Source organism: Manis javanica, chromosome 4 (assembly GCF_040802235.1).
Source record: "Manis javanica isolate MJ-LG chromosome 4, MJ_LKY, whole genome shotgun sequence".
In the NCBI taxonomy this organism is placed as follows: domain Eukaryota; kingdom Metazoa; phylum Chordata; class Mammalia; order Pholidota; family Manidae; genus Manis; species Manis javanica.
This window is the reverse complement of record NC_133159.1, coordinates 122,835,382-122,861,182: the sequence shown is the minus strand read 5'-3', so window position 1 is coordinate 122,861,182 and position 25,801 is coordinate 122,835,382. Positions and strand designations below refer to the sequence as shown.

Below are 25,801 nucleotides of genomic sequence, written 5' to 3'. Positions count from 1 at the left end.
GTGTCATTTATAGGCAGGACAGAGTCTAGAACCTAGGACTAGTGATCTCAGGCAGTGGTGAAGTTCGTGTCACTTTGCTGCACCACATGATGTACCTGGACACCTGTATGTGGGTCAAGCCAAAGCCCCATCAAGCGTGAGCACCTTCAGCTGCGGATCCTCTTCCTGGATGCCCTCCCTAACACCCTCCCCCACCAAGGGTCTACTTGCCCTGCCCAGTTCCCCACCTCATATATGTATACTTGCTAATGCTCCACCCTCCATTCTCTTCCTCCACCCACCCCTACCCCCAACATAGCTTCCATTGCTGGCCAGCAGGACCTACAGATGTGGGTGGATCACCATGGTGACAAAGCCCTGATGGTGAAGGAGACAGCAGCAGAGAGGAAGGTTCTTTGAGCCAAACTGTCTCTTGCCCTTCATGTTTCCAGGGCATCAAAAGGCCAGGCTTTTTAGAAGTACTTTCTTTGACTCAGAGAAGCATGTTAGAGGTCAAGAGTGGGGATGCTGTGCTGTGAGACAATGAAATGCCTGAATTCTTCTTTAAACATGTCTTTTCTATGATTTTCAGGTGATCATCTGTATAACCATCCGATTTTAAGCAGTGCTACCCAGACCCCTACACATGGTGAGAGATGTTTGAGGGCTCTGGGCATTCCATCCTATTCCAAGGGCTTCATCCTTACTACTGATGCCCTCTGGGGCATCACACATATGGCCACTGACTCACTGAAGCCAAGCAGGTGTAAGGAGCCAGATGCCTGCCCTCCTCCAGGGCCACAATGCCTCATTCTCACTTTTAAACCATTGTCCTCTTAGTCTTCTATCTCTAATATCACAGTGACTTTCCACCATGAAAGGGAAGGAGGGAGGCCCTTTCTTAACCCATTTTTCACTTGCAATCTTTATCACTTCTTGCAGTCATAAATTCCATATGTCCACACCAAGGAGTGAACACTCTTCTTTGCCCAGGGCTACTTGTGGTACCATTTACAAATGCCTTGAAACTTGGTAAACTACACCGATCCTCCCAAACCAGACTGGGTGACTTGAGCTTTAGCCTCTTGGCAGGGGAAGAAGCTGACCGTTGTAGATCATGGGACTGTCAGAATAATGCCAAAGGGTTACAAAACCATGTCTCCCTCTTAGAATGTAACACTCTCCCACCAGATCACAACTTAACATCTGGAAGTGCAGAGAAAAACTATTTTTGGTACCTGCTCAAACTTGATAAAACATAAGACAGCCATGGACACTGTGAACTATCAGTCATTCTTCTGTCTTTGCTGTGAAGGACTGAAAACATCATTAAATGTTAGAGAGAAACTCAAAACAAAGATAAATGCTATAGCTCATCTGGCAGAGAGACCTAATCACTCTCCTGTCAGATTATGTTCTGCTTCAGTATCGAGATTGAGGGACATTATAATTAGGAGGACAGTAGTGGACTATTTCAATGTTCTCCTCCAGTACTAGACTCCTAGTGGATATGCGTGATGAAAACAACAGCGTAACAAGATCTTTCATGTGGTGGGGGTCTAGGAAAAATTAGAACCAGGAGAAATTGCAGAGATGAGCTAAAAGAAGCTGATGCAATTGGTGCTGCTAACAATGGAAATAGAAGGGTTCAGATTGGAAACATTCTGTAGCAGAAATTGGGAAAATATAGTTACTAACTGAATATGGTTGATGTGAGTCAATTGTGGAGCAAAATAAAGAACCATCGTCAATTAGAAGAGTGGGGGAGACTCAGTAACTCCATCTGAGGAATCAATAAAGCAGCCAGTGTGTACAAGGAATGGAGCTGTTGATCATGAGCTCAGATCTCCACACCTGGATCTGGATATGACCACAGGACATGCAAGAAAAATTCAACAGGCAGCTGTAAATGCAGACGTGAAGTCTGGAGGGACAGTACAGCTGAAGACGTAAGGTACACTTTGGAAGCAGTAACAGAAGCCTTGGGAGTGTGGGGCAATCTGTGCAAGAAGGCTGAAAGAGAAAAGCAGAAGGCAGAGGCAGAGAGCCTGGGGGATGTCCCTGGTGATGAAGCAGCAGCAGGAAAAGGAGCCAGAAAACGCAAGCAGGGAGTGCTGTGCTTGCTCAGTAACATTCTGGAAGAGCAACAGTGAGCTGGTTTTCCCCAGAAGGAGCCAACACAAGCATAGCCTTTGAATACAAAAGCAGGAGCCATTCTTCCTTCCTCTTCTTATTTTCTTTTCCCACCCAGTTCAAGGAGATGAGGGTAGATGAGGCCCAGTCTCTGCCCTTGAGCAGCTCACAGCCTAGTGGAATCAGGGTTTCCTCTGCATTCCTTCCTTGAATGTCACACTTTTCCCAGGAGCTGGTACAGTGTCTGTGGAGACAGGAGGCAAGACTGTCTACATGATTAACCAAAGAGCATTCATTGGATCCTTATTTTTGGTCACGCACACTAAGAGGGCAACAGAAAAACTGGAAAGCGAAACTTCTGCTGTCAAGGAGATTGTAGTCTTTGAGGATCAGCAAGACCAACTCAAGTCAAATGATTGGAGATCACGTAGACACTAAACTGGTGATGCCGAGTAGAAGAGCTGTGGGGGCTGCAAGAACAGAAGTCCCTGGAGCTAAGATGTGACATTGTCATATGGAAGGGTCTTGAGTGAAGGGAGAGCAGGCAACAGGAAGGGTAAGGAAGGGCATTGCAATAGGAGAGACAGCATGACCAAGGGTGCAGGCACAGAGAGAGGCCACAGAAGAGCTGGCCTTCGTGCAACAGCATGTTGGAGAGCACACTGTGAGGTCAGAGCATCCAGAAATGTTGCATTCAGAGGTGGGTGAACTGAGTGATGCCCTCCATGGGAGCATGATGCCAACAGGCAGAGGGAAGATTGTTCTCCAGCAGAACCAAAAGTGAATGAACAAGAGCTAAGTGACTGGTCGCTATTACCCAGTTCTGGGTAGTGATGCTCCCCGCTTCCTGCCCACTCCACTTCCTGGCACCTTGTCCCGATCCATGCCAGAGAGGCACTTTCTGTACAGCATGTTCTGATCTCTCAGGGATGGAGGGTGTCCCCCACCCCCTCACATATGTACTGAGTCGGCATGAGCACTGGCTCATTGGCTGAGTGCCCTGGCTCCATCCCCACTGTTGGGGGTACCAGTGAAGGCAGGAGGGATAGAGAAGTCTTCCATGGCTCAGCTCAGTACTCTCTTTGCCAAGAGAGATGGGAAGCCACAGTCCTCTGATACACTGGTCCAAAGCCAGAGCCTGCCCCTTCTTGGAGGCCCCAAACCGAGAGGATGGAGGACCGATGCAAGAGGCACCCTCCCCCCTCATTCTGAGAATGGTACCACTGTTCCCCTGTGTGTTGACTTCTTGCTGTGCCTCAAGTCTGCCAAGCTCCAGCGCATGCTTGTCTCCCTTCCCCATATCTCCACTCCCTTCTGCCCACTCCCTCACCCACACCTGCATCTCCTCTCCCCCCACACCTGTGCTATTGCTAATCTTGTCCCCAGAGCCAGCCCAGCTCGCTCTCCCCATCTGTCTCTCATCTTTTCTTCCATTCCTTCCCCCTTCCTTTTTCCCAGGGCTGGCAGTGAACAACACTCCCTTCTCTCTCTTCAGATTTTGGAATCTCAAGGGAAGGAGGGAGAGAAGGGGCATAATGTGCTAAGTATTTTGCCTACATTCTTCCCTCTAGAGGCTCCAATATGGCTACAGGAGCTTTGGAGGAAGGAACTGCAATGAGAGAATGGCTTTTAGCTCCTAGTGGCTTGCAGGGTGCAGGTCATGGATAGGCCCAAGTGGAAGGGACGATCTGAGAGGTGAAATGACATCACAGACAGTGTGCATGGAGTCTCACAGGAGCTGGTCCTGGACCCACTTCTACGGGCATGCAAACAAGACCAGTCGCTCCTCGTTCAAAGTCAGGTTTTTCTGAGCGTGAGGGCTGGGTTTGCCTAAAGCCACCAGGGAGTAGACAGAACCTTCACACTGCTGTAGATGCTTTTATGACTCCCCTCAGCTCCCCTCAGCAGGCTTACACTTCCACCAGACAGACTGTGCAGGAAGGAGTTTGCCCTGCCAGGAAGAGCAAACTGCCAGCGTGCCAGCGGCACCTGAAGCAGCACCTGCCCCCAGCGTAAGGGAAACAGAGTCACCCTCACTGCCTGTGTCCTTGCACAGGGTCCAGGGAAGTGGGGTGGGGATGATAGAACCTGGACCCTTCCCTCCTGGGTCCTCACTCACATCATGCACCCCTCCCTTCTTTTGCAGAGAAGCCACGGATGAACAACATCCTGACGTCAGCCACCGAGCCCTATGACCTATCCTTCTCCCGCTCCTTCCAGAACTTGGCCCACCTGCCCCCGTCCTATGAGTCTGCAGTGAAGAGCCACCCCAGCAAGTACTCCTCCCTAAAAAGGCTAAGTAAGTGGGGTTTTCCCTGCGTTGGGGTCTACCTCAGTGCCCCGCAGTACTCCCCATGCTGAGGGGACCAGTGGAGCCCCAAGAAGAGAGATGTTGTAGCCTGGAAGGCGAGCATAGGCAAGCCCCTTGCTGGTGTCCTGGATGGCGTGAGTCTATTCTCCCCAAAGACAGAAGAGAGGCCATGGAATCCTCAGACCTGTTTTCCCACAGGAGGCACTGCTTCAACTCAAACACCAGGTTAACTGCAAGAGAAAGTCTTTCCCTAGCCTCACCCTACAGCTGCCATCTTCAAACCAGGAGCCTTTCTCACTTCCCATGTCTTTTGGAGTAGAGGCGACCAGTGCCAGAGCTTTCTCTGAGACCCAACCCAGACACCTGGCTGTGGACTGGCCCACAAATGGGCTCCCCCCCCCAGCCCAGCCCCCACAGTCCTGAGACCCTGAGACTCCCCACCCCCACACACGCCCACTTCATCAGTTGAGTCTGGTTTATCCAATGATCCAGCTCTGCCATTTGAATCCGGGGAGGCTTAGGGAACAGACGGGCTTAACACATTAGAATGTCAAGAGGGTATGTGGTGGGACAGCTCTTCTCTCCTAGCATTCTGAGTCTTGGGCGTCTGTCCCCATTTCCACACAAGTCTGTTCTGATGGTCACCCAGTGCCGTGCTGAGCACTTGCTGGAAGCTACAGGGTAACCTACCCTGATAGAAAGCCCATGAGTCCACAGCAGCTGCCTACAAGGTGGAACAGTGGGTTTCTACAGCTAGAAGTGGGGATCCCTAATTGATCCGAGGAATTTGATGCCTGCCTGGGATGAGGGGATCAGGAGGCAGGGGCTACCTGCCAGTGAGCTCCTGGGAAAACTGAGAAACAATCAACATTCCCACATTCTGCAGAGATCTGGAAGGCCATGTGTAGGAAGCCTTATTCCCAGAACATGGGGCAAAGTGCGCTGTGTGTGTCCTGAGTGTGTTCAAGGGTCCAGCAGGCAGTGTGAGCTTGGCAGGGCCTCCTGGATGGAAAGAGGGTTGGGGGGGGTCTGGATGGGGCATGTATATAGGATATTCAGGCCTGCTCATACTGCAGGCAAGCCAAGTATGTAGGCTCCACTCTGTGGCTGTGTGGAGGCTGGATGCCCATGTGCTGACTTCCTATGCATTGGCTGTTACTCCAGAGAAGGTGTTACTATGTTCCTAAGTTACCAGCTACGCCTTTTCACAAGTGCCTCCTGGTTGAAGCGTCTTATTTTATTCTAGCTGGAGTGTGGTTCTCACTGGAAAGCTCCTTGGGTGTTTCCGCAAATCCCAGGGAGCCATTCTCTTTCAGAACCATGGTGTGGCAGAAGCAGTAAAGATGCAGACTCTCAGGTCCCTCCAGACGAGGGGTTCTGAATCAGAATCCGCATCTAACAGGATGCGAGGTGCACACATGCAGGGGACAGCACTGCCTCCACCTGTCTGGCTGCAGCATGTCTGTTCACACCCAGAGGCAGCGCTGAGGTCCCACCCCAGCTACTTCTCTGTGTCTCCTTTGCAGCTGACAAGGAGGCTGATGAGTATTACATGAGGAGGCGGCACCTGCCCGACCTGGCTGCTCGTGGTACCCTCCCTCTCAACGTCATCCAGATGTCCCAACAGAAGCCGCTGCCACGCGAGCGGCCCCGCCGGCCCATCCGGGCCATGTCGCAGGACAGGGTCCTGTCCCCCCAGCGGGGCCTGCCGGAGGAGTTCGGCATGCCCTATGACCGCATCCTGTCTGACGAGCAGCTGCTCTCCACGGAGCGCCTGCATTCCCAGGACCCACTGCTGTCCCCGGAGCGGACGGCCTTCCCAGAGCAGTCCCTGTCGCGGGCCATCTCACACACAGACGTCTTTGTGTCCACGCCTGTGCTGGACCGCTACCGCATGACCAAGATGCACTCCCATCCCAGTGCCTCCAATAACTCCTATGCCACCCTGGGCCAGAGCCAGACAGCAGCCAAGCGCCAGGCCTTTGCCTCGCGCAGACACAACACGGTGGAGCAGCTGCACTACATCCCGGGCCACCACACCTGCTACACAGCCAGCAAGACTGAAGTGACTGTGTGACTGGCAGGGCAGGGCCGGGCTGCAGGCAGGACAGGGCAGGGGTCAGGAGAGTCCTGGAGCAGAGCTGCTCGCCCTGCAAGGCTCCCTGCCCTTGACCCCTCTGTAGGCCTTGGTGATGGCAGCCTTTGCCCAGAAAGCCATACCCCCCAGGCACACGGCCTGTGTCCTGGCACTGCACACTCAGACTTGGGATCTACAGCAAACACTCCCACTCTTCCAGAAGAGTTGAAGGGGAGTGAGGAGAGGGGTGAGGCCCCACTCTCACCACCCCCACCATCACCAACCTTCTTCAGTCCCAAGCCCCCTCTCCTCCTCCTGTGGGCTCAGCTGCAGTTTCCTCAGCCAAGAGCCCCTGGCCAGGCCCTGGTCAGGAGCTGCCTGGGTTTGAGCTGGCCAGCAGGTGCAGTCAATGGGCTGACCCACTAGGCTACTTGGTCCATTCATTTACTGAAATCCGCATCACAGAAATCTTCTAGTGCCTAAAAACTGCCTGCTTGCTCTCAGAGCCAGGGAGCTGCTGTGTCCATAAGCACAATAATGATTCTCTTCTGCCTGCTGGAACTCTCTGGTCCCCACTGAGTGGCCCTTCCTTCAGTGACCCCCTTGGGCCCCGTCTGGCCCTGTGCCCCCCTCCCCAGCCCCAGGAAAGGGGGGTGTCCCTTCCTTCACCTGCCTCCCTGTTGTTGGGAAGCCTGCCCAGCTCTAGTTAGCTGCCCCACCCTCAAGGGCCCCCCACCCCCACCCCACCCCCCACCCCTCCTCTGGAGGACTCTGCCCTACCCCTAGCCCTAGATGTTTGACTCCTGAGTTCTCTAGGGCTTTGCTGTAGCCCTCCCAGAGGAGAGGAGCAATAGGGTACCAGGACCTTTGGGGTGCCTCTGCAACCTGATTATCTCTACACTTCCTCCAGGCCTCTAGGTCTGAACTATGACCTGCCACTCAGGCCTGCCTTTCCCTCCCCTGCTCTGCATCCTGGAGGCATCTGCCCATGGCCAGAGTGGCAGGTGGGGAGGGCCACTGTGATGCCCTGGGTGTCAGGGACTCACCATTCCCATTGTCCAGGGCTCTGCCTGTCTCCCACCATGCCCATAAGGCAGGACTGATGCAGATGCTCCCAGAAAAGTGGCTCAGCCCTCAACCAAGGGGGACCGCAAGTGGCTGTCCTGCACCTTGCCCACTACTCTCTCCCTACCACTACCCACCTGCTTGGCCCCTTCTCTGTTTAGAACCCACTCCCTCTGCCTATTTTCCCTTTCCCCACCTCCCACCCTCCGGCGGCTCTATTACTCTCTCCCAGCTGCTACTGCTTCAGACCAGACCAGTGCCTCCTGGGGATCAGAGCAACAGAGACCCTTAGCAAATGCAAACAATGGTACTTCAGGCTACTGGTCTGGGGCACCTGGCAGGTCCCCAATTGCTCCCCTGCAGGGGCACTAGGGCAGCAGGCAGATCCATTTCCTGTTGGGGGAATGCCCCTGCCAGCCCATCTCAGCTCCAGTTCTGCCTGGGGCATGGGCAAGGTGTGACAGCCTCCTGGAGAGTGGACAGTGAAGTAAACAGCATCCACTCCCCCAAGACCAGAGCCTGGCAGGAGAGAAGGGGCTCCCCATTCTAAAGGCCAGGGCACCTCCCTGGGCTGGAGCTGGGGGAATCAGCTCCAGACTATTGGGTGAAGGGATAATACTAAAAATGTGACTGTTGCCCACAGTCAGACTCAAAAAGCAGTGACCTTGAACTGGGATCTTTAGATTCCCCCAGTTCTGTATATATGTATGGCCCTTTAAAGGGGGTGGGGCAAGGAGAACTCCGCAGGGTCAGCCCTGGGAATTTTTAATCTAACCAAATCCACGGTTCACAGATATATCCATTGACTGGGTCCTCTTACTTATTTCAAGAATTCCAAAGCTCTTTTCTACCCCTGGAGGCTCAGCATCTCATGAAACATTTGGGATTCAGGCTTGGGGTGATGAGCAGAGCCCCCAGCATCCCCCCAGGGGGTTTGAGGCTGTGAGGACAGGGATAACTCTCTACTGCCCTCCCCTACAACATACATAAACCTCCTCAAGGGCTGGTCCCCAAGGGTTTATGGGAGTGCTCCAGAAGGCAAGGCTAAGAGGTGTGGGCTGCAGAAAATCACCATAAATAGAGCAGTTGGCCATTCCCAGAAACAAAGGGATTGTATACCTGGCCCCCTGAGCCCACCATCCTCTAATCCAGCCTTGAAGCCTGCCTGCTGGTTTGGAGGGGAAAGGATGTGGGTGGGGGGAGAATCCCCTCCCCAGGTGTCCACACACATGTACACCCCAAACCAGAAATCTGATCTTATTCCATGATAGAGGTATCTTCTCAGCATCAGGCGTTCCAGCCCTCAGGATGACACTTCTCCCCAACCCTTTGTATCTCAGGGGTTGATAGGATGATTCCAAAACACTTCTCATCCTAGCCTTACCACTGCCCAATTTAAAACCTCTAGCGTCAGTTGGATCAGAAAACTCTACCTGAACCTTTACTTCTAAAAGATTCTCCTGCCTCACCCTTGGGTCTGGAAGGAGGGAAGGGAAGGATGGAGGGAGGGAAGAAAAGAGAGAGAGAAGCCTACAAATGTGCTCCAATTTAGTCCTTCATTTCAAAATCCATAAATTATGTCTTAACTGGCACACAGAAAGATCTCATTTATTCAGTTGCTCCGTCAATGTGTGCAGGAGAAGAAAACCGTAGTACCAGGCACACTCACACAGCAGACAGGAGAAGTTTCTGGGGCTAGAACCCAGATGTCGTGACTCCCAGCCCCACCAGGCCACACATAGAAAGACCAGCCCTTCCCCAGTAATGGAAGCCCAAGGCCTGAGACTTCGCTCTGCTTGTTTTGTTCTTTGTGAAAGTCTCCATCGCTCTGTAGGCAATGGACTGGGTCTGCAGAGCTTGTCCCCTGCCCTGAAGGTTCTCGCTGGTCTCCCTGACCTTTGAGGGCAGTGAAGCTCCCACAGCCCGTCATGCATTTCCACCTCTCCTATCTCGCTTCCTCTGGTTAACTCTTGACTCCATGAGTTCATAAGTCACAAAGGCTTTCCCAAGAATTCCTTTAATCTACTAACTAGGTCTCTGCCCTCATGGCTCCCCAGTGTCTTGGGCAAGGGGTCTGCTTTCTAAAAAGTTCCAACCCTTTCCTTAATCCAAATTTATCTTCCCACCTTTCCACCCTCATACTCCAAAATTCCCATCTTAGCCTCAGTCTTCTGCGCCAGAAGTCCTTCCTCATTTTCCTGGCCCTGCCTTCTTCCTCTATTTACCTTGCCCCATCCCTCATTTCTTTTCCTGAGTCCTGTTACACACTCTAGTTCTAAAACTTTTGAGCTTTCAGTGACAAGGAAAAACAAAACATCCCTCAGGTCTTTGGTTTGCCTCATTGGTTCGCCCTCCACTTTCATCCCCTGTGAGCTGATACCCTAGGGCACAGAGCCGAGGGCTCTCCCACTCTGATCTTTGGGAGGCAACGGAAAGAAGCTGCCCATCAGAAGCATCATGGTTCAAGAGCAGCTTTGATTCCTGTAGCCAGCAAGTCCCCTGAAGCTCCTGCTCAGCCCGCCACTAGCCCAGAGGTGCCTGTTCTGGCCAAAGATTCATATCTTTGAGGGTCCTCAGCTGCTGTTTCACCTCACTTTTGCCTGTGCTGCTTGTGTGTGTCACAGATCTCCCTCTGTCCCAAAAGACTGGAGAGCCTCATGCTCCCCAAGCACAGAGAAATATCCATTCCAATAACCCTACCACCAAACAATCCATTTTGTTCAGAAATACCTTGTCTGCCACCAGCCTCCCATCATAAGATTCCATCCACAAGCAACTGTGGACCGGACCCAAGGGAATCCCCAAAGGGCTGCTGATAGCTTGGGCCCTAGGAAGCAACTGCTCTAGGAAGAGTTGACAGGTCACCTCCTCTATACATTCCTCCACCATCTTCTCCAAACCTGGGAAATTTTGCTCTGGAGTATTTTCAAGTAAGCTGGTTGTGTTTCAATGAAGTACATTTCAGGGTTCAAATACTGTTTCCTACAAATGCAGCATTTTAATGACTGATTCAATAAGAAAGATACGTCTTCCTGGGCTTCGTATCTGATCTCAGAAGGCAGCATAGTACAGAAAGATCACACACAGGACTGAGTCTCTTGGAGATGTGGGTTTGTCTCCATCTCACCATGTGACTGAGAATGAGTCACATTTTTGCTCAATGCCTCAGTTTCCTATCTGTAAAGTGAGGGCCTTTGACAAGATGAGCTCTGAAGTTTCATCCAGCTCTTCCACGCTAGGGCTTTTGTTCCCCACTGGCGCCCCCTCCTTTCCCCCAATTCCTCACTGCCTCCACTGAGCTGCACACATCCCACTATGCCTGCCCCATTGTGATGAACCCCAAACAGCCACCAGACTCATTGTCAGAGCCAGGGGTGGGCTCCACAGTCTCAGTCACCCAGGGAGGCTTTCATAGCTGAAGGTATACGGGCCTACCCATTCAATAGGTCACCAGCCATGTGTCACATAGGCACACCTAAATCATCCTGGGTATCTGTGTCATTAGGGAACTCTGAATTTGAAGTTTTCATGTTGATGTGGTCCTTAAAGCTGGAGGGAGGCGGTTCTGATTTCAGAGAGGGGATGGGCTGGACAGAAAGGTCCAGAGGTTGGCTCACAAGGGCATAGGGTTTGTATTTGAGGGCAGTTTGGAAATGCATTGCAAGCCACAGAGCAGAATGGCTCTGTGTGGCAGTGATGTTACTCTATCATACTCCAGAACCTGTGTCCTGAAGACCAAGTCTGGACACCAGGCTCCATCCCAACCGGAGGAGGGGGAGGCATCACCCCTGGCTGCTAGGAGGTGGGCACCCACCCCATCTGAGCACTTTTCTAGCCCCTCCTCATGATGCTACTGTCCTCCTGGTGAAAGCTCATGAAGGAAGAATCAAGAGTGCAAGTCAGTATCACCACACCCATCTTGTAAATCAGCAGACACATCAGTCAACCTTCCATCAGTCAGAGAAATGACATGACATGTTTCCTTAACACCCTTTTCCCTGAGGGCAAGGAAGACCCCTGCTCAGCTTTGCTGCCCACTCCTGCAGTGACCCTTGAATGCCACTCTGCAGGAGGACTCATTCACTTGCTTTGTAGTGGCAAATACTCCTCTAGTTCTGTAACTCAACTAGACATTTTGTAGTAAAGAATTCTTGAAATTCTCTAATAAAAAGCAATTCTTACTGTAATATTTTTAGTTCAGGGACACAATTTCCTAAAGGGGGATTAATGAACATTTTTATGCATTAGCCCAATTTATGGATTCCATGTTTATTATATGGTAGTTCTGATGAACAGTACCTTTCTATCTGTACCTTTCCTCATAAGTAAGCTTCATGGTGAGCAGTGCCCTTGTAGCTGCTGCTTCTGTACAAATCTCGTCATTCTACTTACTTGTCAAAGCACATTCTATATGTACTGTAAGCAGATATCACTTCAGTAAGATTTAGTCTTAAGGATTTTTCCACTTTTGTCAGTAACATATTTATGGATTAAAAAAAAATAAAGCTGTTTCAACATAACCTGTGTCTCTTAAAGTAGCCACATGCTTACTTATACAAACACAATGCCAAAACTAAAGATAATTAAACATCACAAGAGAATGTAGAAGATCATTGGAGATGGAAATGGAGGCAAGAATTAACTGCAAATGGGAATGAGGGGACTTTTTAAAGTGAGGGAAGCATTTTAAAACTGGATTATGGTGATGCCCTCAACTGTAAAAATTTACTAAAGCCCATCAAACTACACTTACACTTGGCAAATTGCATGATATGCAGGTTAGATCTTAATAATGCTTTTAAAAATGGTGAACAAAAGGAATGTAGGAAGGTAAGCTTTGGACAAGTGCCAGTGGACAAGGTACACCAATTCGAAGCAGAATTAAAGCGTAACTTTGTATCTACATTGGCCTGCTCGTGTACTGTTATGCTTGGACATCGGTCTCAGTTTAGTTTTACAGTTAACTCTGATAGTTACCATGAGGGATTAGAGTACAGGTGGTTAAACATCCATGCCATGTGAACCGGAGAAACAAGCTGAACCGTGGAAATTGATTGAGACTTAGAATCTTGCTCAAGACCCTCTTTCTCTGGACTGATTTTTTTATGTTATTTTCTTTGGCACACAGTCACTTTTGCTGCTAAGGTCATCTGTTGTTTGGTGTTTTTGAATTTTCACCATAACCTAGATACTGGTGGGCTCAGGTTCAGCAAACAAAGTGTTGCCAAACAGGACATGGTCTTCAGCCAACTTCATTACCTCCATAGTTCCTAAAATCTACAGTCAGTTATATGCTCCTCCAATTGCCCAGCTCCTTCGTAATTAAAACACTTCTCACTGGATGCATTGAGCTTATATTAAAAAACTCTTTTATTATCTCCTGTGAATGGCGATCTCTACCTAAAACAAAGTTACAAACCTGTTTCTAATACATAATTCAATACAAGCCTGTTTCTAATACATAATTCAATATAGACTATTCTAATACATAACAACACCTAACTGCACGTATTCTGAAATGTGCTTTGCTCACTACAGCAATAATTATTCCAGTGTTATTGCTTCTAAGTCATAAATGTCTCTAACCCATGATGAATCATAGCAAGTACACACAGACACACACATACATATTACAAGCACAGGAAAGCGTCATTAATCTATATTCATTATTGCAAGGAAACCCAAGGGAAAACAAAATCCTAAATTGGAGCATTTTTTTAAGAGAAATGCAATTTAATTACAATGCTTACACATACATATTATGACTAAATTAGACTATCAACATGTTTCTTAGTAGAAACTCTCAGGAGCCCTTCCTATTGAATAAATAAGAATTATGCATAATTAATATAAAAATGGTCAAGAAGCATGGGTCAGAGAGTTCTGGACATGCTTTAAATGGTATCTGACATACTTTAAAAGATTCTTCTCTTAAATAAGCTAAATGTCCCCCCTTTAAATATCATTAACTCTAGCAATTTGTTCAACTTTTTCTCTTTGATTCTCAAAGGTAAACCTCAATATAGTTCCCATCACAGTTGTCACTAATTTTAAATTGGTGAGAGCTGAAAAAGTCAGATCTTAATATACTATCATTAACATTTCAAGGCCAGAAAAAACTCATGTTGGAAGCACTGAGATGCCAGGAGTCTCAGGAAGATTCCCACCTCCAATGCTACTTTGGCCACTGATCTTTCCCCTCTCTGGCTGAGCAAGAGAAGGAGGCACAAAACCTCTAGGAGGAGTAAGAAAGATTTTCCTTTGAGATTCTAAGATGAAAACCAAGGACACTACTGTTTGGGCTGCAAATGTGTCAGGAGTGGGCAAATCAGCAAAAGCAGAGGTTGGGAATGAGTTTGGAAAGTTCTAGAATGAGAGAATCAGTAACTTTTACACTATGGACATGGTGCCAAATGTCACTGCCAGATCTTGGTTTCCTCGGCTGTAAAAGTTGGGCTATTAGACTCAAAGGTTCTTCCCATGTCTGATATATATCACTGAATTATCACCAAACAATACTCCGGTTCTATCTGGGCTTCTAGGTAGCTGAATGAACTTGTGAGGAACATGTGCTGGTGTCTTCTTGACCCCTCCCATCTCCACTTTCTCAGCCTGTGAGAATAAGAGGCAGTCAAAGACCACTGCACTGGGAGTCAGAAGACCTTGTCCATTGTACTGGTTCAGCCAGCATTTTACTATATGACCTTGAAACACTGACTTCTCTTCAAGGCTCAATTTTCTCATTCAAAACAAAGTGAGTAGTTCAGACAACTCTAAATCTCTAAAATCATTTATCAGCTTCATTAGTCTCTGCTTCTGTGACCTTGTCAAGATTTTGCAGGGAGCTGGTGAGTTCAGCAGGTACTATTCATGGCATGAGGGTGGAGTGGGAAGGCAGAATGATGGGAAGGAAGGAGAAAACCATTGGCTGGACTCACCGTTTATGCGATAGCATCTTCCCAGTTGTTGGCATATCTACCCTGTGTCAACAAGATAGCTCTAGAGGAAGAAAAGGTATTAAGCCAGGGGAAAAATAAGGTCCTTAGAAAATTACCTTTTCTGTTTAACTTAACTTTTTGTGATTTCCCCAAATCAACGAGTTGTCTGTTTAAAAAATCCCAAAGAATGCATTTTCACAGGGAGTTCTCAACCGTCATTATTTTATTGTGTTTGCTCATGGAAATGGGGCTCAAATGTGTGTTTCAGAACCAGGGCCCTCTCCACAAAGAGGGGAGAAGTTCTGCTTGTAGCCTCAACCTCAGTATCAAGTCAAAGTTCTGGAGATACAAGTCAAATACAGAATAAATACCAGGATCATTGCCCTCATTCCCAACCTTCAGCATCTTAATGATTCTTTCTTGGACCATTTATAAGAGCGTCTCCTGCTGGTTCATCATGCCAACCATGGAGAAGACCTCCTCTGCTACCTAAGGGATATTGGTCCATGTATTGGTCTTCATTCCAGACTTGGAAAAAACAAAAAACTCCCATCTAATCCAGTACTCCTCAAAGTGTTCCCACAGACCAGCAGCATTAGTACCACTGGGAGCTCATTTCAATGCAGACTGCCAGTCCCCACCCTAGGCTACTGAATTAAAATCTCTGGAGGCAGGACACCAGAACTGGCCTTTAACAAGATCCTTAGATCATGTTATGCACATTAAAGTTTGAGAAGCACATCATTCTGCCTTATTTCTTCACTTCTGAAATTCTATGACCCTATGATAAGAATCAAGATATGAAATTTGGGATCTATACCTGGTCCCACAGTTGTGGTCAGGGAACCTCGGATCAGATACTCCAAAACAGCTGCGATCGTCCACCCTCGGAACTGTGGGTAGTTGTTAGAAATGAAATGTAGGGTAAGTGCACCCTGAGTAGCCTCTTTACAGTAGGACACCCCTTAAGTGTCAAGAAGCATCCCATAAACAGAGCACCTGCTCTTTAGCTCCAGTCTCAGGACCCTAGAGAAGACAGGGAACAGAACATAGTAAAGCGGATTCTCTGACATTGCATTAAAATATTTCCCTACAACAGGGTGATGATTTTAAACCGTGGTGGATTTTCCCTCTCTCCCTTGACCCCCACTCATTTCCCTACCAGTCCAAACTATAACAGGAGCGCTCTATCTTTCCCTAGGGAAAAGGCAGAGACCAGAGCAAGAAGTTTTGTTGAACCTTGACTTTTAAAGTTGAGTTTTGTTAAGATCACAGTAGCAAAAATTCTCATGTAATTGCAAAAGCCACATGGTGGAAAGACAGTGTTTTCTTTGATATTGAAAACTGGCCTTTGACTATCAAGAGCCAGGCTTGATAAGAAACCACAGAGTACACTGCATATATAAGATGTGGTAGAAGAGCACGTCCCTGCTATACAGAGCAGAGAGTGACACCTTCCTGCACTGAGAGAAGAAATTCAGGGAGAATTAGAGAAGAGAGCAAGAGAATAAAACATATATATCTCTGACACAGCCCTGAACCCAATCACCACCGTGGGGTGGGCTAGTAGGGGTAAGAGGAGTGAGGAGACGGACAACAGAACCCTCCAGATAGACTGGGGGATCTGAGAACAAAGTGGACTTCTGCTCAGCTTCCTGCCTAGAACTCTGAAAGGAAAAATTTCTACCTACACAGAGTTGAGCCCCTCCATCACCTTGAACTCTAGGTACCCAGCCTCTAAGTGATGCCTTGGCTAAAAATTTGAAAGGTATCTCTGAAGATGGGTATCTTGGGTCTCACAACAGCAGAGGGCCACCATTACAGAGAAATGAAGACAAGCAAAATCTGCATATCTGAGTTACAGCTATAAATTTTCAAGCTGATGCAGGTGCTGGAGACCCAACGTCCCTCCAGAATCGTGTCAAGCCTTTCAGTCTCTGGCTCTCTGTACATTCTTAAAAATTACTGAGGATCCCAAAGACCTCTTGCTTGGGCAGGTAACATCTACATACACTTATTATATTCAAAATTTAAAAGATCACTTAAAAATTTGTTAAATTATTTAAAAATAATAAATCTATGATATGCTAATTTCAATAAGAGTTTTATGAGAAAACTGTATTTTCCACAAAGAATGAGAAGAGTGGGATTATTTTACATTTTTTGGTGCAGATTTCTTTAATGTCTGGCTTAGGCAAAGGTAACAAGATTTTGATCTGCTTCTACAGTTAGTCTGTTACAGTATCACACCTTGTATGCCTCCCCTCACCCAGAGGCAGCCTAGTAAATACAGAAGGAGGAGGAGAAGCACCAACAGAGGAAAGAGGGAAGGAAGCCCCCTCTTCCACTGCTGCTGGTTGGCCCAAAGTAAGCCCGGGCTTAGGCAGGAAGAAGTTTCAGTTTCACACTAATTTGGAATTGTTGATATTATAATGAACTGGGCATATTAATTATTAATCTGAGGAGTTACCAAATGACTTCTTATTTTCTAAGAATAACCTGAAAAGTAGGAGGTGGGAGAAAGGAATAAAGTTGCTTATTGATGGCATAATAGAATTTACTCGCTTTATATAATGGTTATATAGATACACACACCTAAATGCACCTATGGGACCTTTGCAAAATACTCCAGATTATTCAGGCTAAAAATTCAAAGGAGGATCACAAATTGTAGTAATAAGAAACTATATGACATCCTCGATAGACTATAAAAAGACAAGGCTTTTATTTATCAGGGGCAGAAGTTCTTAAGGATAGATAGGAGGGAAAGGGAAAATGGTGATGCACTGGACATTTGATTCTTTGTCCTACATCATATATCATCCTGTCTACCATGCCAGACTCCTCACAGCTCCTGGTAATAGACTCCAGCTTATGTCAGCCACCAGTGCATCCACCATGATTCTGACCAGACCAAATAAAGTCCATTTCTTTAATTTCCAAATTGAAACTTAGGGAAAATTCCTTCCTTCTCAGGGAATGGATATTAATGATATGAACCTGGAGCTACCAGTGGCCTTGTCTCACATAACTTGGCAGAAGGATGCAGGCAGTAAAAATGAACAGTAATGATTGCTAACATTATCAAGGATTACTAGACGCAAGGCATTATTCCAGAGCATGTTCTATGGGTTAACTCATTTAATCCTCATGCCTCATGACAACTATATGTTCCATTGTTAAGGAGTTTGGCTTCATCCTAAGGACTAGGAGAAGCCATTGAGGGGAGCAAAGGAAGCGTGGTGGCAAGATCAAGGTCATACCTCAGAGGCATCAGCAGATGCTACTGTAAAAAATGGATTTGAGAAATTCATGCTGAAGGGAGGGAGACTACTGAGGAACCTAGCTGTATAGTGCCTGGAGATCCACCAAATCAGAACTTTTGCTGCATCCTAAAATTTTCACTGCATACAGCAACTTACTGATCACTTAAGGATTCCGAATCACTTCTTGGTTATTAAACAATCAATTTTAATAATCCACATCATTAAGTTTTTTAAAAATATGTAGACTAATCAATTAGTTAGCAGTAGATAGTTTTTGTCACAAGCACCCCTTTCTATTTGTCTTCCATGCAGGACTCTGATTATTCTGGTTCTACAATGCTTTAAATATGAATTGTGTATATGCATAAAATGTGCAGATAGAAGGGTAAGTAAATATACCAACAAGTCAATTATGTTATCACTAAGTAGTAGGAGTCTATCTGATATATAGTCTCTTTAAAATATTTTCTTTATATTCTTGGAAATTTCTAATTTTCCATAATAAGCATATATTCTTTTTCTATTCAGAAAATAATCACCACATGCAGTGTTATAAATATCATAAGATCACTATATGTGTGTGTGTAGTAAATTGAGTGGAAGTAAGTTACCCCCAAATCATTAACAGTGGTAATAAGTCTTGGTAATTTAAAATTTTCCTTTTACTTTTATGCATTTTTCCCAATTTTCTATAATGAGCATGCACTACCTTTTAAATAAAATTTACTGTTTTAATTTTAAGAAGTGGAACTGGAGGACTCACTTTGAATAAAGATGCCCCACATTCCTGAAAGCAAAGCAGCAGATGCTGCAGCCAGTCTCCAGTAGAACGCCTCTATAAAGGAGCCCCAGTAGTCACACAGAGGTCGGCTTAAATCAGGTAGACTCAACTATGAATGGGAGGAGTACCACTGGGCACTCACCGGAAGGGGCAAAGTCTGCCATCAGACTGCTCTGAACTTGGCCCCCTTTTTCTTTCCTCTATCACCCTCTAACAGGCACAGAATGCATCAGTTCCATTTGTAATTGGGGGATCTGTGAGTTGGGGCTGGGCTGAGTGAGTAGCAGCTGAACCCCTTGAAAAGGGCTTGCCTTCTCTGGTCAGCCCAGTCCCCATCACTCCCTACTGTATCCCTTATAAGACAATTATTACTGCTTTGAGGAGACACAATTTCTAGGCTGTCTTTCATACGAGCCTATTAGATCTACCAGGAAGTGGTGAGAACTACATCAAGTAGGAGCGCATAAGCCCCATCTAAAAAGGGCTGCACCTCTCACCTCCAGCCGATCATTACAATGTAGAAACAGCAGCCCAGAATGGTCTTTCATACTGTTAGAGGACAAAATACACTAATTTTTAAATGATGGCAATTAATTCATTTAAAAAGAAAATACTCTCTGAGCCAAGGAGTTCTGCCTAAACACAGATGTCTGACCCATGGTTTGTTTTTGGTTGGGTGACTAAAAATACATAATCTCCAAGTCCAATAGTCAGAGCTAAGATGTCTTATTCTCCCACATCTATAGCAGCTCTTAACCACTGATATTGAATATGAGGGATGGAACCTGTAATTCCAAAAAATAGTCTTGGCACCAATAAACAAGTAATAACCTTAAGCCAAGGGGAATGACCAGGGCATTTCAAGAACCCAGAAGTTTATGGATAAGAACTCTTGGGTACAAGCATCTCCCTTGGATCCTGAAAATTGAGGATGTAATCCCACTTCCTGTTGGGTCATAGGATATAGATTTTATGGCTACATAAGGGGCTATTAAACAATATGAGCCAAGTATATTCTACATGAACCTCTGACAGCTTACTTCACTGAGCTGGCCCGGGGCTATCATGTGCTTGTTTCCACAATGCCCTTCTCACAGGTCAATAAAGCTGCTGAAGATTTTGAGCTGGACTGGCCTTTGGTCTCACTGTGTTAGCTCTGAGGCCCCTGTGAATCTGTGTCACCAAGAAAAAGTCAGTGTAGCAGTAAATTGAAATCATGTCAAAGGCAGCAGAAAGAGAAAGACAAAATACCAAATTCCAAACACTTAAATCTCTCCCTCCAACTGTCACTTCTCAACCAAGAAATCTTGGAGAGAAATATATTCAATAAGAAGAGAGAAAAATGAAGAAGCATTTATGATTGTCTAGGGCCATGAAGAATTTTAGTGCGCTTCACTGGAACTCACAGAAGACTCCTTTTCTCTTGTTAAGATTGGGAGGATGAGGAAGAGGGAGAGACTCCTCTCAAGTCTAGAGCAGAGCTGGTTTACTCAGAGTGCCCGGGCCTTATTAGACCTAGGCAACTCCATTTCAAGGTGTTCTCCAGGTCAGCTTACACTGACCATGGGGGACAAAGATCTCGTAGGATGAGAGGCCAAATGGAGAAAAAAATGAGAGGGTGGCTTTCTTTTTGGAAAGAATAGCTCTATCCCAGTCTTGTTTATGCAGCCCTGTGAGTAAGCATGCCTCACATGCCTGTGTGTTGGGCAGTGGTGGTGGAAGGGAAATAGGGGAGTGTAGTGTAGACAGCCAAGGTGAAACTGTGGTTGGCCTCTCTGTCCACTAGGCGAAGTCCCTGCCCTCCAGACTTCTCTGGATGTGTGAAGAAAGGATGTCCCCGGGCTTCCCTTTAGACTGGGACCAAATACTGTCTTCTAGGATTTGGTCAGTCCAAATCAGAGGTCCTCCTCTTTGGATTAGGGTGGGCACAGAGAAAGAGAAGTAGACTAGGAAGTTGCTTTGAGCTTCTGCCCCTTCAGAAACCAGACATTCTCCTGTCTTCCTGTTAACTTAAGGACTCAACTCAAGCCTATGGTCAACCAGTGGGCACTGGTGTCCTTCCCTCAGAAGGAGAGCAATAAAGTGACAGAGAAGTCCCACAGATGCTGTCTACACCTTCGCGGGCTGCCTTGCCAGGCTTCCCAGATCCCCTCTGACCCCCCGAGGATCAGGGAAGGAGCAGCTCGCCCCTCACAACCGCTCAGATAGTCCCTTTGATTCTGCTCTCGGAGACTGATGAAACAGGTCGAGCTAAGACAGTGAAAATTAGGTGTGTCCCCAGGCTGTACCGGCCAACTGCCATTCTTCTATTTTTCCACAGACATTAAGCTTAACTCAAACTCCAGATAAACTCATCAGAATGGGCTGTACAAGATACACCAGAAAATAATCTAGCCCAAAGAAAGCAGCACCTTCAATTCAAAATGCACAAATTCGTTGCCCTCCAGGGAGGTTTCACAAGATGAACCTCGCTGCTCCCACTGAAAAAGACACAATCTCCCTGTTCCCTTATTTACCAGGGTGCTAGTCTGAACATGCAGGTTTTTTATGTCATCTCCCACTTGTAAACACAGAGCTCACTTGGGAGAAATCCCCACAAAGGACAGGAGGCAGGACAGGAGAGCGCTGGCAATTCTGGAGCCAGGCCACTACTATCAGGGACCTTGTATCTACTCTTTGTGCTTCAGAAAACTCATCTGCAAACTGGACGTTACAATTGTCTTAAGTCACAGGGGTTTTGTGGGGTATGAAATAAGTTAATACATGTAAAACACTTAAAACAGTACTTAGCCCAGAGTAAGCAGTTAATGAACGGAAGAAGATGTGACTTACTTTCAATATCTGGTGTATGTGTGTGTGGAGGAGGAGGAGGGATTAATTATATAACTTTCTCCCTCGACCAAGTAGTAACTGTCCCCCTTGTTACAGCAAGATCTGAATAAAGAGCCTGTGCTTTGCTCGTTTAGGTGGTCTTTATGTATTTCCACATGTATCATTGTGATTTCGGGCTGTTTCGGCAGAAAGCATTATCTACTTGGAAAAAATATAGGTCCCCACCCATGGTGAGCTCAGATACCTGGAAGATTTCCTGTATCCCAGGTAGAGAGGCCTGGATAGAGCAAGCCAGAGAGCATTTCTCCACTTTGAAATTCTCAAATTTTAGAGTGCATCAGAATTAGCTGGAAGTCTTATGAAAAGACAGGTGCTGAGACACACTCCCCAAGCATCTGTTCCAGCAGATCTGGGTCAGGGACTGAGAATTTGCATTTCCTAAAGTATACCAGGCACTGTTGGTGGCAGCCCAGGATCACATTTTGAGAACCCCTGGCCCAGCCCTAGAGCAGAACAGGCTGACCCACGCCATCCCAGGGCTCTACGGGGCTGGGTCGGCTTCCCACTGGAGAGCCCTTACAGCCTCTGTGACTTTAGGCATGATCTCATTATCTGAAGGGATCCTGAAGATCAAGGGGCAACGGCTGCCCAGTCTTCTCTCAGGAACTGTCACCTCTCCAGACACCTTTTCATATAAGTAAGAAGGTCTGAAGGAACAAAGAGAGAAAAGGAGATAGGAGCAGAGAAACAGATGAAGACAGCCAAAGTGAAAGGGAGAGAGGTAGAAAGGAGGAGAGTTAAATGGGGAGAAACAGAGTCAGCTCTCCCCAGGCCTTGGCCCTATGGAAGGAAAGGCATCAAAACAGCCCAACACTTCTGGACCCTGGGAACACACTGGAATCACATGGAGAGATTTTAAAACACAGCTCAGGGTTTGGGCCCCATCCCCAGACACTGCTTCAGTTACCCTGGGCTGGGCCTGCATACTTTGAAACATCCCCAGGTGACTGTAGGGTGAGAACTGGGCTAGAGAACTGCTCCCCCAGGTACTCATGCCGAGCCCTTGGAGAGCACCTGCAGGTGGGCTCTGTCCAGTGTATCCCAGGAGGAACTTGACACATCTGGTTCTGCGTCTCCTATTAAGAAAGGAGTTGTGGCTAAAAGAACAGGAAGACAGTGAAAAGGACCTGACATCTTCCTCTTCCTGGAGGCAAACAGGAAAAATCAGGAACGTCAACTTTGAATGTGAGAAAAAATAGCAATTAGATAAAGACTTTAGGGTCTCTTCACTTCTTCTCAACTCTAGTACCTTCAAGAATGGCATTCATTTTTCATCACAACTCTTTCCCACCTGAATCGTCTTCCTACGCCCACCCTCACGACCAGCTCAGAGGTGAACATCATTTTCAAGATGTTTGATAACGTACACACTGCTTCATTCATTCATACAGTCATGACTGGATGCATATTTTGCAAATTTATAATCCCACTCCTGCCAGAAGGGCCAGCTCCCTAAACCTCTTAGATGTGTGAATTCCTCCAAAGTCTAGAAGACCACCTCTAAGAACTAAAATTAATGCCAAGGTCCAGAATTCCCACAATCACTCAAAGAGCTGAGGAGGTTTTTTCAGCAGTTTTCCTTGCTCTGCCCACCTGTATCCTGGGGTGGAAAATGCACAGTTACACTCTATAGATTATTGTGATTAAGTGGTGTGTAGAATTCATTTTTTTAAAAATAGCTTCTATGCTTCATAGCGTATTTTTGTTAAGACAAATATGTGTGAAAAGCAAGTGAGGGTTTTTATTATTTCACTCATTTAATTAAGTATTTCTTTCAACCCCCTGGGAATTAAACATTGAATGGTGAATAAACACAGGGACATAATTTCTGGTTTACTGCCTTAATTCAAAAACAGGGTGAAAATCAAGAGCAACCTCTGTGACCTGGAGTTAAAGCGATTGAAGAGCCACCCTTCATATCTCCTCTAAAAATTGTTCTGGGAAGTGTTTCTCATGTTTTCTCTCTCAACTGTGCCCTACATGGATTCCTTCCCCGTGACCAATAAACATCTTCATCTCTTCTTTCTTGAAGAAATGTTTCTTTACCTGCCACTTGCATCAGCTGTGACCCTTGTTAAAGGAGGACAGAAAATGCAACTCAAACTGGCTTACAGGGGAGGGGCTGTCTTCACTCACGTAAATGGCAAGTCCTGTGTGCAGGTTACAGCTCAGACATGTCATCAGGAACTACTCCCTCTCCTCTCTCAGCTCCACTTCCATTGCCTTGGCTCCATATTTTCAGTTAGCCCTTCCCCGCATGGTGCCAAGACGGCCACATTAGGTCTGCTCTACATCTTCCTAGGTTCAAGTCCAAGAGGAAACAGGAAGCACTCATTTAATCCAAGAGTCAAACCAAAGCCTTGCGTCTGACTCGACTGTTCATGAGATCACATACCCATTGCCACATTGGTGACTATGGACAGGGGACAGCATGATCCAGTTACTTGAGGCCAAGTCACATGATTCAGCCCGACATTGGAATTAAACCCTACCAAAAGTTCCTGGGCTGGGGGTAGGGTACCCGGTGATTCAGGGGATGGAGATAGTTCCCCAAAGAACAAGTGGTGAACAGTTTAGTAGCAGGGTGAATGGGATGGGCAGGGGTAAAACACATGAACAAGCAAAACCATTGTGCCTTAAACCACCCTTCTGCTGACTTTGGAATAATAGGGAAAGTGCAATATGGAAAGTAAGTAACTAGCCTCCTAGAATGTAGAGAGCCTCTAATATTGTCCGTCTTATTATTATTATTATTATTATTATTATTATCAATAATAACAGTTTGGGTTGTCAGCCTCTGCTGTCCCCAGGTGACTTTGAGCCTCTGCTGTCCCGTAGCTGTGCAGCCCAGAGCACCAGGCGGAGCCCTTTATATAGAGTCAGTAATAATGTATTGCCCACACGTGTTACAGTGAGCAAGCCAACAAGGGTCAAGTGAGGATCCCAGCCATAGGAACTTTCATTTCCCTATACTCTCCCAAATTTTCACTGGAACAACTGGTACCTCTCTCTGAAGACAAGACTGCTGTGGATAAAATGAGAGTTCCTGTGGCCAGAATTCTCACCTGGCTGTGGTTGACTAGCTCACTGTACACCTGTGGGCACTGCATGGCTGTTGACTCTATAAAAAGAGCTCCGCCCAGTGCTCTGGGCACGACATGGTGGCAGGGCTGCAGGTAGAGCAGAGCAGAGGTTGGAGTGGTAGCAGCGCCGAGGACCGAGGCCCAGAGGACAGCTGTGCAGGACGACTGTGCAGAGAGGCCCAGAGGATGGCTGTGTGGGACGGCTGTGCAGAGAAGCCCAGAGGACAGCTGTGTGGACAGAGGGGCCCAGAGGCAGAGACTGGCTTGCTGCATATAGAATCGCTCTGAGTGAATGGGATTCTAGTGACTGACCTGCCACCTGGAAATAAAGTTGGTTATAACCCTTTCACCCCAAAGAGCATTCTGCTATCAATTTTCTTTGGTCACATTGAATCCATAGCGAACTTGCCCGGGGCTGAAACCCATTGGCAAGACACTGCGCACTATCCATCACTGCATCCCCAAGGTGGTCAGAATGAAAGGCTATTGAAATTCCTGCTACTCCTACAGCCCACAGAGAATGTGCTGGGTTATGAAGGAGAAAAGAAGTAGTACCATTAATAACCATTAATGAGAAAGCACAATATGGATTTGTTGTTTAAAATGATACCTAGCTAGGGGCCTTAATGCAATCTCTCTGTCTTGCCTGAGGGTTTCAGTCCCAGGCAAGTTCACTCTTGATTTAGTGAGACTGAAAGCTGACAACAGAATGTTCTTGGGGTGAAAGGGCTTTATTCCCACAGTGGCAGTCTCTGTCCTAGGCACTGCCACCACTCCAGCCTCTGCTGTCCTGTAGCTGTGCAGCCCAGAGCACCAGGCGGAGCCCTTTATATAGAGTCAGTAATAATGTATTGCCCACACGTGTTACAGTGAGCAAGCCAACAAGGGTCAAGTGAGGATCCCAGCCATAGGAACTTTCATTTCCCTATACTCTCCCAAATTTTCACTGGAACAACTGAGAAAACACACAAAAAGAAGAATGCCTTTCACTTTAATGTATATGACTGATTGACTACATGATTCCAGAATCTGCAAAGAATGATCTGTTACCCTCAAGCATATGGAAACCACCAAAACACATTCTGATCTTAACTTCATGAAACTGAGACTACTTTATACCTTTCCCACCTTGTCTTCTTATGAACCAAAAGATTTGGTAATATCTAATCTAAACTAGAGGTTAGCAAATTTTTTCTCTAAAGTGGTAAGTATTTTTGGCATTGTGGGCCATCCAATCTCTGTACAGTTGCAACTATTAAGCTCCACCCTTGTAGTG

At 46.9% G+C, this 25,801-nt stretch overlaps 1 protein-coding gene across 3 annotated transcripts in view; it reads left to right on the top strand.

Annotated features, from left to right (window-relative positions):
* SHISA6 (shisa family member 6) overlaps positions 1-9,430 on the top strand; it is a 271,825-nt gene extending 262,395 nt beyond the window's left edge. For 2 of the 3 annotated variants that reach the window (XM_073234776.1, XM_073234774.1), the window contains 3 exons: positions 572-628; positions 4,259-4,411; positions 5,950-9,430. In XM_073234776.1, the coding sequence (XP_073090877.1) occupies positions 572-628; positions 4,259-4,411; positions 5,950-6,500 (761 nt within the window). In that variant the 3' untranslated portion in view covers positions 6,501-9,430. The remainder of the gene's footprint in view (positions 1-571; positions 629-4,258; positions 4,412-5,949) is intronic. The other variant, XM_073234775.1, reaches the window with a different exon arrangement.
* Positions 9,431-25,801: the final 16,371 nt, after the last annotated feature.